The 14278-nt window shown below is 42.0% G+C and overlaps 2 protein-coding genes across 2 annotated transcripts; one reads left to right on the top strand and one right to left on the bottom strand.

The window, feature by feature from the left end:
* Nucleotides 1-82: 82 nt before the first annotated feature.
* Nucleotides 83-6503, bottom strand: sh3bgrl2 (SH3 domain binding glutamate-rich protein like 2; the record flags this gene model as incomplete). The annotated part of the gene is made up of 4 exons (XM_079180403.1): nt 83-888; nt 1602-1682; nt 2473-2658; nt 6459-6503. The coding sequence occupies 4 exons, from the start codon at nt 6501-6503 to the stop codon at nt 874-876; spliced, it is 327 nt and encodes a 108-aa protein (XP_079036529.1). The 3' UTR covers nt 83-873.
* A 1835-nt stretch (nt 6504-8338) lies between these two features.
* lca5 (lebercilin LCA5) lies at nt 8339-14122 on the top strand. The gene is made up of 10 exons (XM_079180540.1): nt 8339-8472; nt 8568-8645; nt 9249-9664; nt 9932-10173; nt 10347-10652; nt 10870-11007; nt 11127-11223; nt 11317-11453; nt 11566-11761; nt 11840-14122. The coding sequence occupies exons 2-10, from the start codon at nt 8641-8643 to the stop codon at nt 12754-12756; spliced, it is 2454 nt and encodes an 817-aa protein (XP_079036666.1). The 5' UTR covers nt 8339-8472; nt 8568-8640; the 3' UTR covers nt 12757-14122.
* The last annotated feature ends 156 nt before the right edge of the window (nt 14123-14278 follow it).

The raw sequence follows: 14278 nt of genomic DNA, 5'->3' as shown, positions 1-14278 counted from the left end.
GGGCTGAGTGCCACAGACACGTTATGGAAGTCAGAACGTAAGAGACTAACACATTGTTGGTTTTGATGATTTTATTGGATTTAGAGACTATAAGATATAAAAACATAATAACTGCCACCCAGTCCTTTAACCAAAGTAGTTTGGCAGTGGAATGATACAAGTACAAGGTTTGTTTTGATGACAGTGACCACATACTTAACACGAAGGCTGGCAATGATATTAGGTATCATGTCCAACCCTCATATGATTTAGGATTCATAGCATTTGGTGTCATCTGCTTTGTGGTAAACATTATCACTGTCACCTTTGGGAAAGCATCCTCACTCCCACACATGTACACACACACACACACATACAGTTATTTCAGGTTGCCCTTACTTAACACAACATTCATTAACAGCTACTGATTGAAACAGACACACACACACACTCACACACATACTAAGGCATATACACACACAATAAAGGTCATAGGTGTGTATTCAGCAGACTTGTGTGCTAGTTCTTTCCCCATTCACTGCATTGTACATTGACCTAAAGCAGCTGGTCTACCGATGCAAAAGCTGCTACATCTAATGTGCACAGAATTGATGCCACTGCCAGTGTTTGCTGTCACAGAGTATTAAACCTGAAAAGGTCCTTCTTCTGTGATTAAGTCTATCTTGAGAATCAGACACTTCTTGGAGTCTAAAGTGAGTGTTTAACGAGTCAGGAGAGGTCACACAGGGGGAAATCCGTGGGGTCTGATGTTTGGCAAGATGCTGGAGCAGGAGGAACACGTGAGGAGAGGTGATGCGACATAGGAAACAATGCGGTTTTCATCTTCATATTTTAAGGTTCCCGGGACGTCATGTACCAGCGGTTTGACCTAAGCTATGATTCAGAATCCTATTGGGGGAGAAGGGGAAGAGAGATTGAACAATTATCATCTACATTCATACATAATGCACACATGCTATATAGCTAGACATTTTTTACTAGACATGTAACATGACCACACTGAATGTATCTGCAATATCCTAATTACGCCTAATCAGATCTATTTTAACTTAGTTATCTAATCAACTGTTAGAAGAGAGACAGAAAAAGGATGCGATAAGATCCTATGATGTTTGGTAAGAGGATCATTGAATGGTCCCTGTAATTTTCAATTCTTGAGTCCAAATCCAATATGCAGATGAGAGATACTCTGCTGTGCATTGTATTAGTTTCCCCGATCATCTAAGCACAGAGATTAACTTTTTCCACTGGTTGATGTGGGAACTACAATTATCTAAATTCTAAGAGGATCTTTGGGAGACACAGCAGATACATCTTCATATTTGTACAACAGATTGAGGAAGAGATAAGGCAACTGAATCTAGATGTATGGGATTTGATACTTTTAAACTGACTTCTTTTTCCTACCGAAAAAAAAAAAGCTGATGTGCATGAAATGCTAATAAGTTATAAATTGGACATTTCAGAGGCAGCTTGCAGAAACTACAGCTGCTGATCCAGCACTGTGGCGAAAACTGAGACCTGACAGCAAATCTTGTTGGCTGTATGATTTATCCCACAGAGGCAACAGTGCGTTTTAATGTATACCCTCACTTACTTACTTTCACCGAGGGTTGGGCACTGAGCCCAAGGAATGTGAACACAGTGTTGTCCTCCTTTGACTGGAAGAAGTCTTCATAGTCCTGAGGGGGAAGTGAAAAAACATGAGAATGTTACATAATCTCTATGTTTGAAAGATGGTTGTAAACATCCCTGCCAAATAGTTCCTCCTCTTCTGCTTTTATTATGATTCAGTTGTCATGACATTGCAGAGTAATGTTGGATTACCTTGGCCAGTGAGAGTGACGGCAGGCCGAGCAGATAATCTGCCCCACCCATGAAACTGGATTACGAAAGGATTATAGAGTGGCGTGCACGATCAGTGGAGGACATAAACTGGCAACCACTGACGGATCGAACGCATTCACCAGCATAGGTAGCTCAACTTTGTACCGACTTAGACTGATGTGACCTGTTGTGCATAACCAGCTTGAGCATTAACAATCATTCAAATATGTTCTAACCCTGTATTCCTGTGTTTAGTGTTCTGTAATCTTTTGTTATATGCTAAATATATGTCCAAAGAATTTACACATTTTTTTATATGTTTTGTTTCAAAATCCCTCTTTTTTTCTTCCTATGAAATGCAGCAATTTTCTGGATGACTTATTTGCACCAAGTGTCATAAATGTGTCCGATCAAATGTGATTTTGGCCGACTGAAAGGTACCTTCAGTAGATTTTCACCACTAGTGTCACTGTACCTCAATGTTTGGATAAGCGGATCCACAGACTGTATCTCACATTTCATCAGTATGTGCATCATGTGAATCAGTGACATGTTCACATGTTAGGGCTACCTTTAAAGATCAAATGTGCAAAATTACTGGAAGCCAGAATGCGTTCCAAAATTAGAGACAAACATCCATCGTACCCCACAGTAGCGATCCTCGTTGAATATCTGTGGAAGCAGTGGTTTGCCTTTCTCCGGCTGCTTGTCTCTGGGGATGTTTCGGTACATCCAGAGCCTCTGCTCCTCCAGCATGGTGACGTCTACTTCCTGGAAGCTGATCCGATTGGCCTCCAAGAAACCCACCACTGCCTGCTGATGCTTTTTTACCTGGAACAGGTCAAAAATGGATAAAAGAAAGAAAGAAACAGGGTGGAGTGAAGGACGGTTGGTTAGGGAGAGGTGGTGACAAATGTACAACCACGTATGCATAATGTCATATTGCCATCATGTACATAAAGTACAGCTGGTCACTGCATGTGTATGGCCTTTCACCGTCTCTTTATATTGCTCTTGGCCAAGCTGTTGGGTGTTACGGTAAAATGACACCCATCGAACCAGGGAACACACACGTGGAGTGTACTGTATGTATTCACTGCATAGCGACTCCTTTGGTAATGGGGACATTAAGAAGGATTATTGATTAGCGGATGAGATTATGTTTAAAGTCGGAGAGCTGACATCACTTTCCTATACAGCATCATATGCTATGACCTTAGGGCACATCAAAACAGTACTAGATTTCAGAGAAATAAACATAATCATCTATTGATGAATACATCGTTTCTGCAGCTGTGTGTACTTTGTGTACTTCCCAGGCACACGACTGAGTGTTCACTAAAGAGGGAACCCCATCCTGAAGACTATGCAATTAACTTTTCCTATTTTTGTTCCATGGGACGGATACAACACAGATCCCTGTGGTATTATCCCTGTACGTGCTCAGGCACGTTCTGCAAGGGAATGTACATGACATGCTGAGAGAAAAAAATAAATACCAGGATAATTTTAGATGACAGAAAACTCCCACGGAATTGAGAGGAAAGTAATTTGACCTAATTTACCTAGCAGTATTTTGCCTTTTTTTCAATTGATCTTTTTCATTCACATCTAGCTTGTGTTATTTCTAAATTCCAACTATTCTACGTTTTTTTAGAGCAGCAAAATCATTCCACATTCACTGTAATCATCCGTTAATATTTCCCACTTGTAACAACACCCACTTTGTTCATTCATTCTGTTTTGTCTACATTTGTATCATCTCATGCGGTCCACCGCTGTGATGCAAATTCAGTCAATACAGTATGTATGCTTGAGCATTCATTAACATGACAAAAGGGCTGATTATTCAAAACATTTTGGGGATGAGACAGTGTGGACAAATTAAAACAAGGCCTTATATTTTGTGGCTAAATGATTATGTATTATCGAGTACCCTGGAAACATGTTTCTAGGAATTCTGTCTGTGATGTATAAGATGAAAAAGATAATGATTTAATGATTTAATGATATGTGCTGTGTACACGTCATGTCTGTCCAAAATGTTAGTGATGCTCAGGGCCACAATGGGGCTATTGTTTTACCTTAAAGACAATAAGAGATTGTTGTTCTGGACCGTCTGTTACAGACACAAACACCCAAACAAGATTGTGTCTTCTCTCTTAATGGTGATTTCCTTTGTGTGGCCATAAAACAGCTTCATCTGGACTCTCGCAAGAGAGTAAATGAGTTGGATGTTTACTGACTGTCTTTAAAGAGAAAAATGTGTCCGTTTGCTCTGGTCAAAGGTCAAGACTCCATAGAGAATGACTGGTGTGAGTCTATGTGATGCAACATAGCACAAATGATACGAGCTTCCCCTGAGCTGAAAAGCAGGCAGACTAAATAATGAAAGAGGTCCCCGCCCTGTGAGGGTGAGTGAGAGTGTGTGTCAGGGGATGGATGAGTTCAGATTTTGGTATGCCTGTAGGATTACAGACAAATACACAAATTATACTCCTAAACAAACACTCATATTACAGTATGGATGCATTGTTTGAGAGCACTTTCTGAAATGTAGGGATTAACTGGAGGTCCAGACTAATCCATCAGTCACGGACAGAGAGGGACACGGGCATAAGAGAGGATTTTAGATAGAAATATATACATATGTTTCACCTACCATGAGGAACAAAGAGAAACAAAAAGAATCCGAAAAACAAAACATTACCACTAAAAACTATTCTCAACTGTCAAGAGGAGGGATTGTAATGCTTTCTCAGCAGATCATTTGGTCAGATAATGTGAGGACACATGGTAGCATTTGCAATTATTAAAAACTACATTCATGATAATTACTGGGGCATTAGGAATTAGAACAACAACAAAAGCTGATGAGACTGAACCTGATGTTCACAGAGGAGGGTGGGGGTGGGGGGGGGGGTAACCTAATTTACACTTCATTCACTCTGTGGTGATGATTTCCGCCCCACTAATCCGCTGTTGCCAAGCTGCGAAATGCTCATTTTATGTAGCGTTTTGATTATTACTCTTCCCTTGATTCTGCACACGTATTCCTGCTTGAGTCGCACGTGTCTGTTTTTAAGATTTCCATCTCCTGACTTCCCTATCTTCACTGTCTTCCCTGCATCTCTATCTCACACTACTATCTCTCTATTTGTTTTTCAATCACACACACACACACACACACACACACACACACACACACACACATCTATTTCACTTGAAATCAGTCTCACCACCTCTCTTAATTCAATCACTTGTAACTCAATTCTAAAGCATTCACAGTAAATCACATTCACATGAGCTCAACACTCGCATCACTGAGCCAAATGGTCGACCTATTCTGGCGTGCATGACTGTTCTTCGCGTACGTGAGAGAGTCTGTGTGTTTTGAATGTACTTGTCATAGGGTTAAAAATAACTAAGCACTGGTAAAGTAAACATATTACTCATTTCCCCCATTACCTAGGACTTGAAGCATTCACAGAGGAGTGTTGGTTGATGATTTTCTGCCGGTACTCAATATCAGCTGGGCCTTCTCAACGGCATGCGCCTGTTGTTTCCCAATAGACACTACAGCACTAGGGCTGGGACTAACGATTACTTCCATTATTGATTAATCTGTACAGTATTTGTTTTTTGTTGATAAGCCCATTAATGGCCAAGTCTATTAAGATGTTAGAAAAGAGTTGCAAAAAGCTAATTTTCATAGCTCAAAAGTGAAACATTTAACTTTCTTGTCTGACTATCAGGCCAAAACCAAATCATATTGAATATACAATGATTTTAAAAAAAGCTCACATCCGAGAAGCTGGAATTATCTGTTGATCGACTACCCAAATGACCGTTTCTGGACTACACAAGATCCACAGTAAATGGCCTTTTAATTAAGTATACTGTCATAAATCCGTCTAGTGTATTTCCAGTAAGCTCTTCGGCATATTGCAGGAACCCCACCCTAGAACCCTCACTCAGGAGGGGAACAAAGTGGAATCTCACAACACAAATAAGAGTGGAGGTTACTCCAACAAAAGGACAGGAGGTTTGTTCCAGAGGTGCATCTCCTGATGATGTCTTCAAAGTGAAATACCCATGTGATCATTATTGGTTGATCTCCTGTCACGCAACACAAATCTGCTGTAAATACTGTTTGTGAATCTAAAAACATTACGACAAAGCAGAGACTGGATCAGTCATTTTATAGGTCATAATTAATGTAGGTCAGGTTATTGTTTGCACACTAAACACGTACTCTGTTCTGGAGGGAGACGTTTTACAATATGTTGTTATTCATTAAGCTTCTATATGAAGGCCCAGTGTCAAATGAAAAATATAAAACATTTGTTGAAAATGCATCTAATAAAAATGCACAAAATAAATCAACACTGGAAATTAAAAATGTGCGTCTTTGTTAGTGAACAAATCTGTCTTCCTGTCTGAATGATGCTGATTACTCTCACTGATTGTGAACATACTTAAATCACACACAGTCCAGGTTCGGCTACATATTGGCAATATCTCCAACACTCTTCGGCGAGCAGAAAGATTTCCACATGCCTTTTTAATACGCCTGCATACCTCATATACAACTGCAACAGGCTTGAAAACACATTTTGCAAAACACTCACCGCGACCGAGCCGGTTGAGGAGGCGATGTAAACCTTGATGACCATTTTAATCCCAAATACTACGAGTCGACAAACAAACTAGTGGGTGGCAACAGGCAGTGATTATTGCCACACACAAAAAAAATGAAGTTCAACTACCGACTGTGTTTTAGAAGGGAGAAGACACGCGTCTCCAGTATTTAAACTGAGCCATGATAAATAACACAGCATGCGCGTCTGCAGGCTGTGGCGCTCAACGACTCTCACTGCACAGATGCAACGCAGACAGCACAGATAACACTGGACTTCCGGTCGTAGTCTTCAAAATAAAATAAGAAACAGTTCCCGTAAACAAGAACAAAATTGATTGTACACAATATTGCACAACTCATCCATAATAATATTATTCAATTTGTATAGTATGGACCAAATATGAGGTCTAAATGACATCAATCAAAGTCTGCATACTTTTAAGTGAATAACCCAGATTTGTTTCCCCCTAAACATGCACAATGCAACATTATTCAACCAAATCACGTTTCTTTCGAAGGTAAAAAATAAATTTTTACGTCGGCTTGACTGTGGTTAAACCTGGCAACTTGACACCACCGTTTGTCACCTAGCAGCATATCAAATTTCAATCAAATTGGGTGAATTTAAGCTCTGTCAGTTTGTGATGTGGATCCAGATCGAGCTGCACTTTCCCTCTCATGTGCTTTTATCTTACAATACATATTGCAGCCAATAAAAGAACTGACAGACTTTGTATATGCACAGATAATTAGTCTTTAAAACACCGGCACAATATACATCGCACAGCATGAACACATATTAACAGCAGCTGTGAATATGTGTTTCGACTTTGGTGTCATAGTTAGGTAGCATATATGCCATGACACACATCTCAAACGCCAAGCAAATGCTGCTGAAGTGACAGACATTGTGTATGCACACATCCTAAAAACACAATTTAAATATGCATTGATAGATAGATAGATAGATAGATAGATATAAACTGTATTCATCCCCAGGGGGAAATTAGTGCACAACAAGAGTAAGACACAATGTCCTATCAGATGGCCAGATAACAGTGCTTTATGACTCAAGGACTAAGCACATAATATGCGTTGGTAGATATGGTATTCCAACGTTCTCCTAAATTAAGACAATGCTAGAATAAACAGATAGCTGTATTTATATCACAGCGTGCACCACAGCGTCACCCTGGTATTAAAGGGGTACTGCACGGAGGGCTGTGGTTGCCATGGTACGGCGTCAGCTGAAGGACTGGAGCAAACCACCAGGCTTGTCGTGAACCACAAAATAATCGTATCTGACCGCTTCTGACAGTCAGGATTACTCCTTCTTCCTGTTTTACTGTGAATAATAACAGTGTGGCGCATTTAAAAAAAGATAGTCATGGCTGTTTCCTAAAAGGCGAACGTCTATGCCTTCTTTTAGCTAACGGTATAGCTAAGTTAGCTTAACTTCATGCTCGCTTGCTGGTAGCTAACTAGTTGAGTCGTTATGTCGCTAACATTAGCCTACCGAGTGAATTGCGACAGACTTTAAACGTAAACTAGAGAAAGGCAGGACGATTTAAAATGCTAAACGCGCACAAGGGACAGGTTGGTGCCAGCAGACACAGAGCAGCAACATTAAAACCCATCCCACCTGTTGAGGGAAGCTAGTTTGTTTGGTTTTGTTGCTATGCTAGCATAATAAGCTATCGTCAACAAGTCCCCATTAGGTCGTATTCTACAACCCTTTATGGGCTATCTTTAACTAATGCCAGTGCGCTGACATGCTGTTTGAAACCTCACCTACTCGTCTCTTTTATTCATGTCTATTTGATAACGTTGCATGTGAATATAGAGCCCACTGAGCTGTGTGGTTGGCCTCACATAACTTACTAGTTAGCCACATTGTAGCGTTTAAGTGGCAGGCACGACAATGCGACTGTCAACAGCAGACGGTCTACTTTAATCCAATCTGTCAGAGTCACGGAGAGGGGGACGCTAGTAGTATCGCTATAGTAAGTATTTGATAACACGCTTCTGATTGTATATTTCTTTCATTTGAGAGCTTGTGACCTGACTACATACGTTTTCTCGTTTATTGCGTTATCAGGAGACAGTAAAACACGATAAAGCAGAAGATGTGGACGATGGTGCCAACAGAGGTGATGGGGATGATGTAACCTATGTGGTGAGTGTAAATATACTCTGTTTATACTACTGTACATCCAGGCGTATTCGAATACAAATACAGTTACTCACAAAATATTATCAGAAGAATTCTACTTTTGATACAGTATATGTATATGGCAAACTATACAATAATGCATGAGATGCATGAGCAATATATATACTGTATGTGTACAACATGAATATAACATGCAACACTACTACATAATTCAAATATTAGGTGAGAACATCTGAACACTTTTTTTTTCCCTCTTCTTTTTCTGTGTTCTTTGACCACGTGTGTGCGCATGCATCTTATGGCAGTCAGAAATAATACACTGTCTGTTTAATAAGTCACCAGGGCAGATGGGGGCAGGCTACTAATTGGTATGTAGCAGCACTGGTGTAGAGTAGTGATATCATACATCATTCAGCCTCATGGAAATTTCCACCTCATGTGTGTTGTCGCTTAGTGACCAAGACACACGGTACGGAAAACCTCAGAGAAACCAGTTGGCCCCGAGTATTTTCATCTGGTAGCACAATACAAATGTTGAGATCAGGGGACTTTTACTGTAAGTTTGATACATTTCTTTCTGACTTTTTGTCTTCGAATTCAACACAGCATTTCTTCTCAAAGGGACATCATGGAATCTGAAAACGTAACTGATCCGTATGAAGACAACCGGGATGTTGATCAAAGTCGCCAGTCACTCCGGAGCACAAAGAAAGATTCCCGAGCATCGTCCTTCCAAAAGCACAAAAAGATCTTCCGGGACAAGATCCGGGGTGAGGGTGAAAAAGACATCTGTGTTGAGAGCAGATCGAAAACCAGAACCTGGCCTTCGGATCCAGATCGGGACCAGATATCAGATGGAGAGGGACGGAGAAGCACCGGGTCGTTTTACTCTGAGGACTATGAGAACGAGTCTCCTTCAGGCCGCTCGATCTCACCATACTCGCAGTCCCGGACTCCATCCCTTACCCCTCAAAAAGGGGTGCGGGCAAAGAGGATTTCCAACAGCCCCTTCTACAAGACAGGTATATAAAGCAAGGACATTGTATTTACTGTCCAGGTGGTGGCAGTGTGAGGCAGACTTTTTTATAGGGTGGTTTTCTGCAGGACAAAAAGTCCTCTTTTACGAGACATGAAGATTTTTGTTTTTACCCTGAACTTTAACTCACAAATTACACAACAACTTGAAGTTCCACAGCTCTTAACAACACACACATATTTTGATACAGATTTTTGTCTTAAGCTTCTACCGTTTTTAATATGTTCTACATGTGTGTTTCTCTACCGTGCAGGTGGCGTGGGGCGCCGGGGTGTGTCGCGCCCACAGCGTCCAGGTGGCCAGCCTCTGACCCAGCAGCATCGCAGGGGAGTGCGGTCACGAAGCAAGGAGTCCACGCCCCCGAAAGACCTGGACCTGGTGACCAAGAGGATGCTTTCAGCCCGCCTGCTAAAGATCAATGAATTGCGTAACTCCCTTGCTGAGCTGCAACAGCGCACCGAGGAGCTGCAGAAGGAAAATCGAGTTCTCAGACAGGTAGATCCACCTTTTTAAGTTTGGGTTCGATATATGAGGCCTAAGAAAGGTAGAAAATCCTAATTCAATTTTCGTGGCCAATACTGATAGACAGACATCAACACACATCTTTGCAGAAAAAACAATCACATAATCCTAAACAAATGTAATATTGTCTCTTTTGCATGCTGCAGCTTCAGGTGCGTCAAGAGAAAGCCCTGCAGCGCTATGACGACACAGAAAGCGAGATATCCCAGCTACTGTCGCGCCACACCAACGAGACCCACGTGCTGCGCGAGCGGCTCCGGCGCTCTCAGGAGCGGGAGCGGGCAGCCGAGCGCCGGATGAAGGACAGCGAGGAGCAGCTGCAAAGGAGTCAGGCGATGATCGCGCGGCTGAAGAAGCTGGTCGACCAGCGAGATCTAGGAGCCAGAGACGAGCTGAGCCGCAGGCTAGATGAGGAGAAGACACGGGCCCAAGAGGCAGAACACAAGATTAAGGTACATTTATTTATTATAAAGCTAGATAAACAATCACTTGCATATATTAAATAAAACATTTACGGCAAAATCTGTATCTTTGGACTTTTTATCTCAAGATCATTTTGTTCCTTTTTGTCACGCGGTAGCTGGAAAGTGTATTTGTTTACGTGTGTGTGTGTGTGTGTGTGTGTGTGTGTGTGTGTGTGTGTGTGTGTGTGTGTGTGTGTGTTTGAAGGAGCTGGAGCGTAGCATGGAGCTGAGCAACAGCAGTTACCAGAGGCAGCTGGCTGCAGAGAGGAAGAAGACAATCAGTGCCCAGGAGGAGATCAGGACTCTGCAGGAGGAGCTGGAACGACTGAACAATAAACTCAAGGTCACATGTATAACAAAAATATACCTCAGAATACCAACTGAGACAAATTGTCTTTATGACTGTGTATGAAAAGCAGCATTGTGTGAAATGTTCACTTTGTTGTGTCCTTTTCTTATCAGGAGAAGGAGAGAGAACTAGATGCTAAGAACATTTATGCCAATCGCATGATGAAGCCTGCGCTGAGAAAAGATGTCGACAGTGGCGCAAAGCGGAAAAGTAAGGCCTGACTGTCGGTTTATTGGAGGACAAAAATTGGGATAGCAAAAATGAAATCTAATATACAATCTGCCTTTTTCCCCCCACACATAGTCCCGAGCAGGAGCAGCACCAAGGCCGTTCACACCAAAGATAGAACGTCTAGTCCGGATTTCCCTACACCTCCCCCCGCCATCACTGATGCCAATGAGTGCAGTGAACAGGCACCTGATGAATACATATCTCTCAAGGTAGAGTCACTCCACTCCACTTCACCCCAAACGTCCGCTCTTCTTCCCCTGTCGCTGTTATTTGTCCGTCATTCCCCTCTTATGTCTCTCCCTTATCAATTTACGTCCGCAGGAGTTCGACAGAGGAGACAGACGGGCAGAGACTGAAGACAGACATCAAAAGTTGCAACAGCAGAAGAGGAGAGACGGAGAAAGAGAAGGGGACAAGCGGAAGGAGATGGTGAAGAAAGAGCAGGAGAAAGAAGAGAAGCGGCAACTCCACCAGGAGCTCAATGTGCTCGATGAGAAGGCAAAGACACCAGGAGATGGTAAGATCATTCAACAGTGTGTGTACAACAAGTACGAGAAAGCAGTAATGCTCTAATGGATTTGTTTTATGTCCACAGGCGGGGAGAAAAGAAAAGAGCAAGACGACAGTAGGAGGACGACGACGACAGGAAGTTCCCTGTTGAACCAGGAGGAAGAGGACAACAGGAAGCGCGGCCATGTCCAGGAAGAGGTGGAGAGGTGGAACCAGGGGACTCTGTCCAATCAGCAAGCAGCAGAAGAAGCACGTCGCAAAAAAGAACAGCTGCTGGCTAAGATGCGTGAAATAGACCGCCAGGAACACGGAGGCCAGGACACCATGTTTGCTGAGTCTAGTCCCTCTGAGTTCAATAAGGCTCCCAGTAACCATTCTTCTCCTCGTCTTCCTGAGCAGAGGAACCACACCTCTTCCATTTTTAACCTCGCAGAGTCAGAGGAGTCGGGTAGTATGCGCGGGGAAGGCGGAAGGAGAAGATCAGGGGCGCATGGTGGAGCTGCCACAACAGGGACGGGGAAGAGAGCGCCGCGGCCCCAAATCTCCGGGGACGACTTGGCATTCGGCAGCTACGCGCCTTCTTTCGGACATTCAGCCTCTCGCGGCTCCTCCGGCTTCCCACCGCCTCCGCCCAAAGAGGACAGGGACTCTGCATTAGAAGCAATAGGTGTGTTTAGTCTCAGAGGGGTGGAGACAGAGACAGAGAAGGAGACGGAAAGGGGAGCGGGGAAGGAGAGGAAGTCCAGCCTCATGCAGCAGCTATTCGGTGCCCCGGCAACACCCGCGGGTGACAGTGGGAGCACCTCCAATAAAATGGAGGTGCTCAACAGTCCTCCGACTACCAATGGAGTGCGATCAAGACGGGAAGGACTGCTCAGCTTCAACTCGGGGTCTCCCACTCCTCCAGCATCCTCCCTGAACACCCTGCACGTCGCAGAGAGCAGGCCTACAATTCGCGCCATCGCCTCATTCGATGATGACATAGAGGAACTTACTTTATGAAATAAAAGAGATTGAGTGATGAACAGGGTCAGTAAATTAAAGTCTGAACATTTTGATTTCCCAATACAAATGTCAACACTATCAACAGAACCAAGCAGAGAAGTAAATTAAGTTTATAAAACACCATAGAAGTGATTTAACTTGTTTATAATGTCATGTACAAGATGTGTGATTTGAAGTGATCTTCAAGCATTCAGGTGCACGTGTGTAGACAGATAGCTGTCACAATGTTGCTGAAATTGCTAATATAGTTAGTACTTTGTTCTATTTTAATGCTAGTTGCACTTGTACTTACTGTGGAGATGATGGCTTTTACTGGTTTACAGCATACAGAATCCCAACAGCTAGAATAATTATTCTGTAAACAAACACAAACCAAAACACAGGCAGTACAGTCACAATGACACCGACTTTGGCTGCAAATCACTTTCTTTGCGTTTCACATTTTAGCGCTTTGCCATATTCTATAGTAATAGTTCTGGGTTGCTGTTATTGTTTTTTTTTGGTGTGGCATCCTACATTTCCCTGTGTATCTTTATTTGGACACATTTGAGTGATTGTGCAGTCATTGAGTTATGTTAGAGTCCATGCCATAAGAGTTTACCAATAAGCAATATGACAATCACGTTTAGACTGCCTCCTCGATGTCTGACTATATATCATTATATGAAATGCTATTTTTTACAATTCTACCAATTTTATATTAATACTGATAAACTCTCATTAAAAGAAAGATGTCATTGACCCCATAGAACATTTTTAATTTCCTATAATCAAATGATTGATAATTAATAGAAGCTCAATGACAGTTAGTGTAGTTGTGTGTCATATTAAATCAATCAATTGAATATTGTGTTTTAAGAGAGAGAAAAAAGTTTCTATTTGATTTACTTGACTTGAAGCTATTGTAAAACAGTAAATATAGATATTTTTGCAGTCGGGGGCCCTCGTCCCCTGCCCTGATATTGCTTAAGTGATGGCAGCGCTATGCTCCTGCAAGCAATCAGCACTAATACAAATCACCTGTAGCTGTAGAAGAGATGAGCTATACTGATGTGGACAGAAGAAATGCTCTTTATTTATTTAAGTTCTTATAGACATACATTACAACTCTTAATGTGGTGCACACACTGCATTGGTATAAGCTGGTACTTAATAGAAAGGAATAATATCACACATGTAGGCTACATTTTGACACGTTTTTGAAGAGCTCTTTGTATTTATTCAGGCAACATGTGTTTTAGTAACTTACATGTAACAGATGACAACTTTGATGTTAATCGGTCTGTATTTATGTATCGACTTTTTTCACATTTTGTACTAATTGCATTGTTACAAAAACGGTATTTGTTGTATTTCATTGAATTAAAATAAATGAAAGTATGAGTGAAGCTGTTGTCCTGTTATCAGAACTGTGACGCACTTGCGGAACGGAACACGAAACGCAGAACACAGAAAAGAACACATTACAGAACACAGAAAAGAACACATTACAGTGTTAATGCGGCGGGAAGTCTGATAG

This window comes from Pholis gunnellus, assembly GCF_910591455.1.
Source record: "Pholis gunnellus genome assembly, chromosome: 19".
In the NCBI taxonomy this organism is placed as follows: Eukaryota; Metazoa; Chordata; class Actinopteri; order Perciformes; family Pholidae; genus Pholis; species Pholis gunnellus.
Note: the sequence above shows the minus strand (reverse complement) of the source record. Positions and strands in the feature narration are given on the sequence as shown.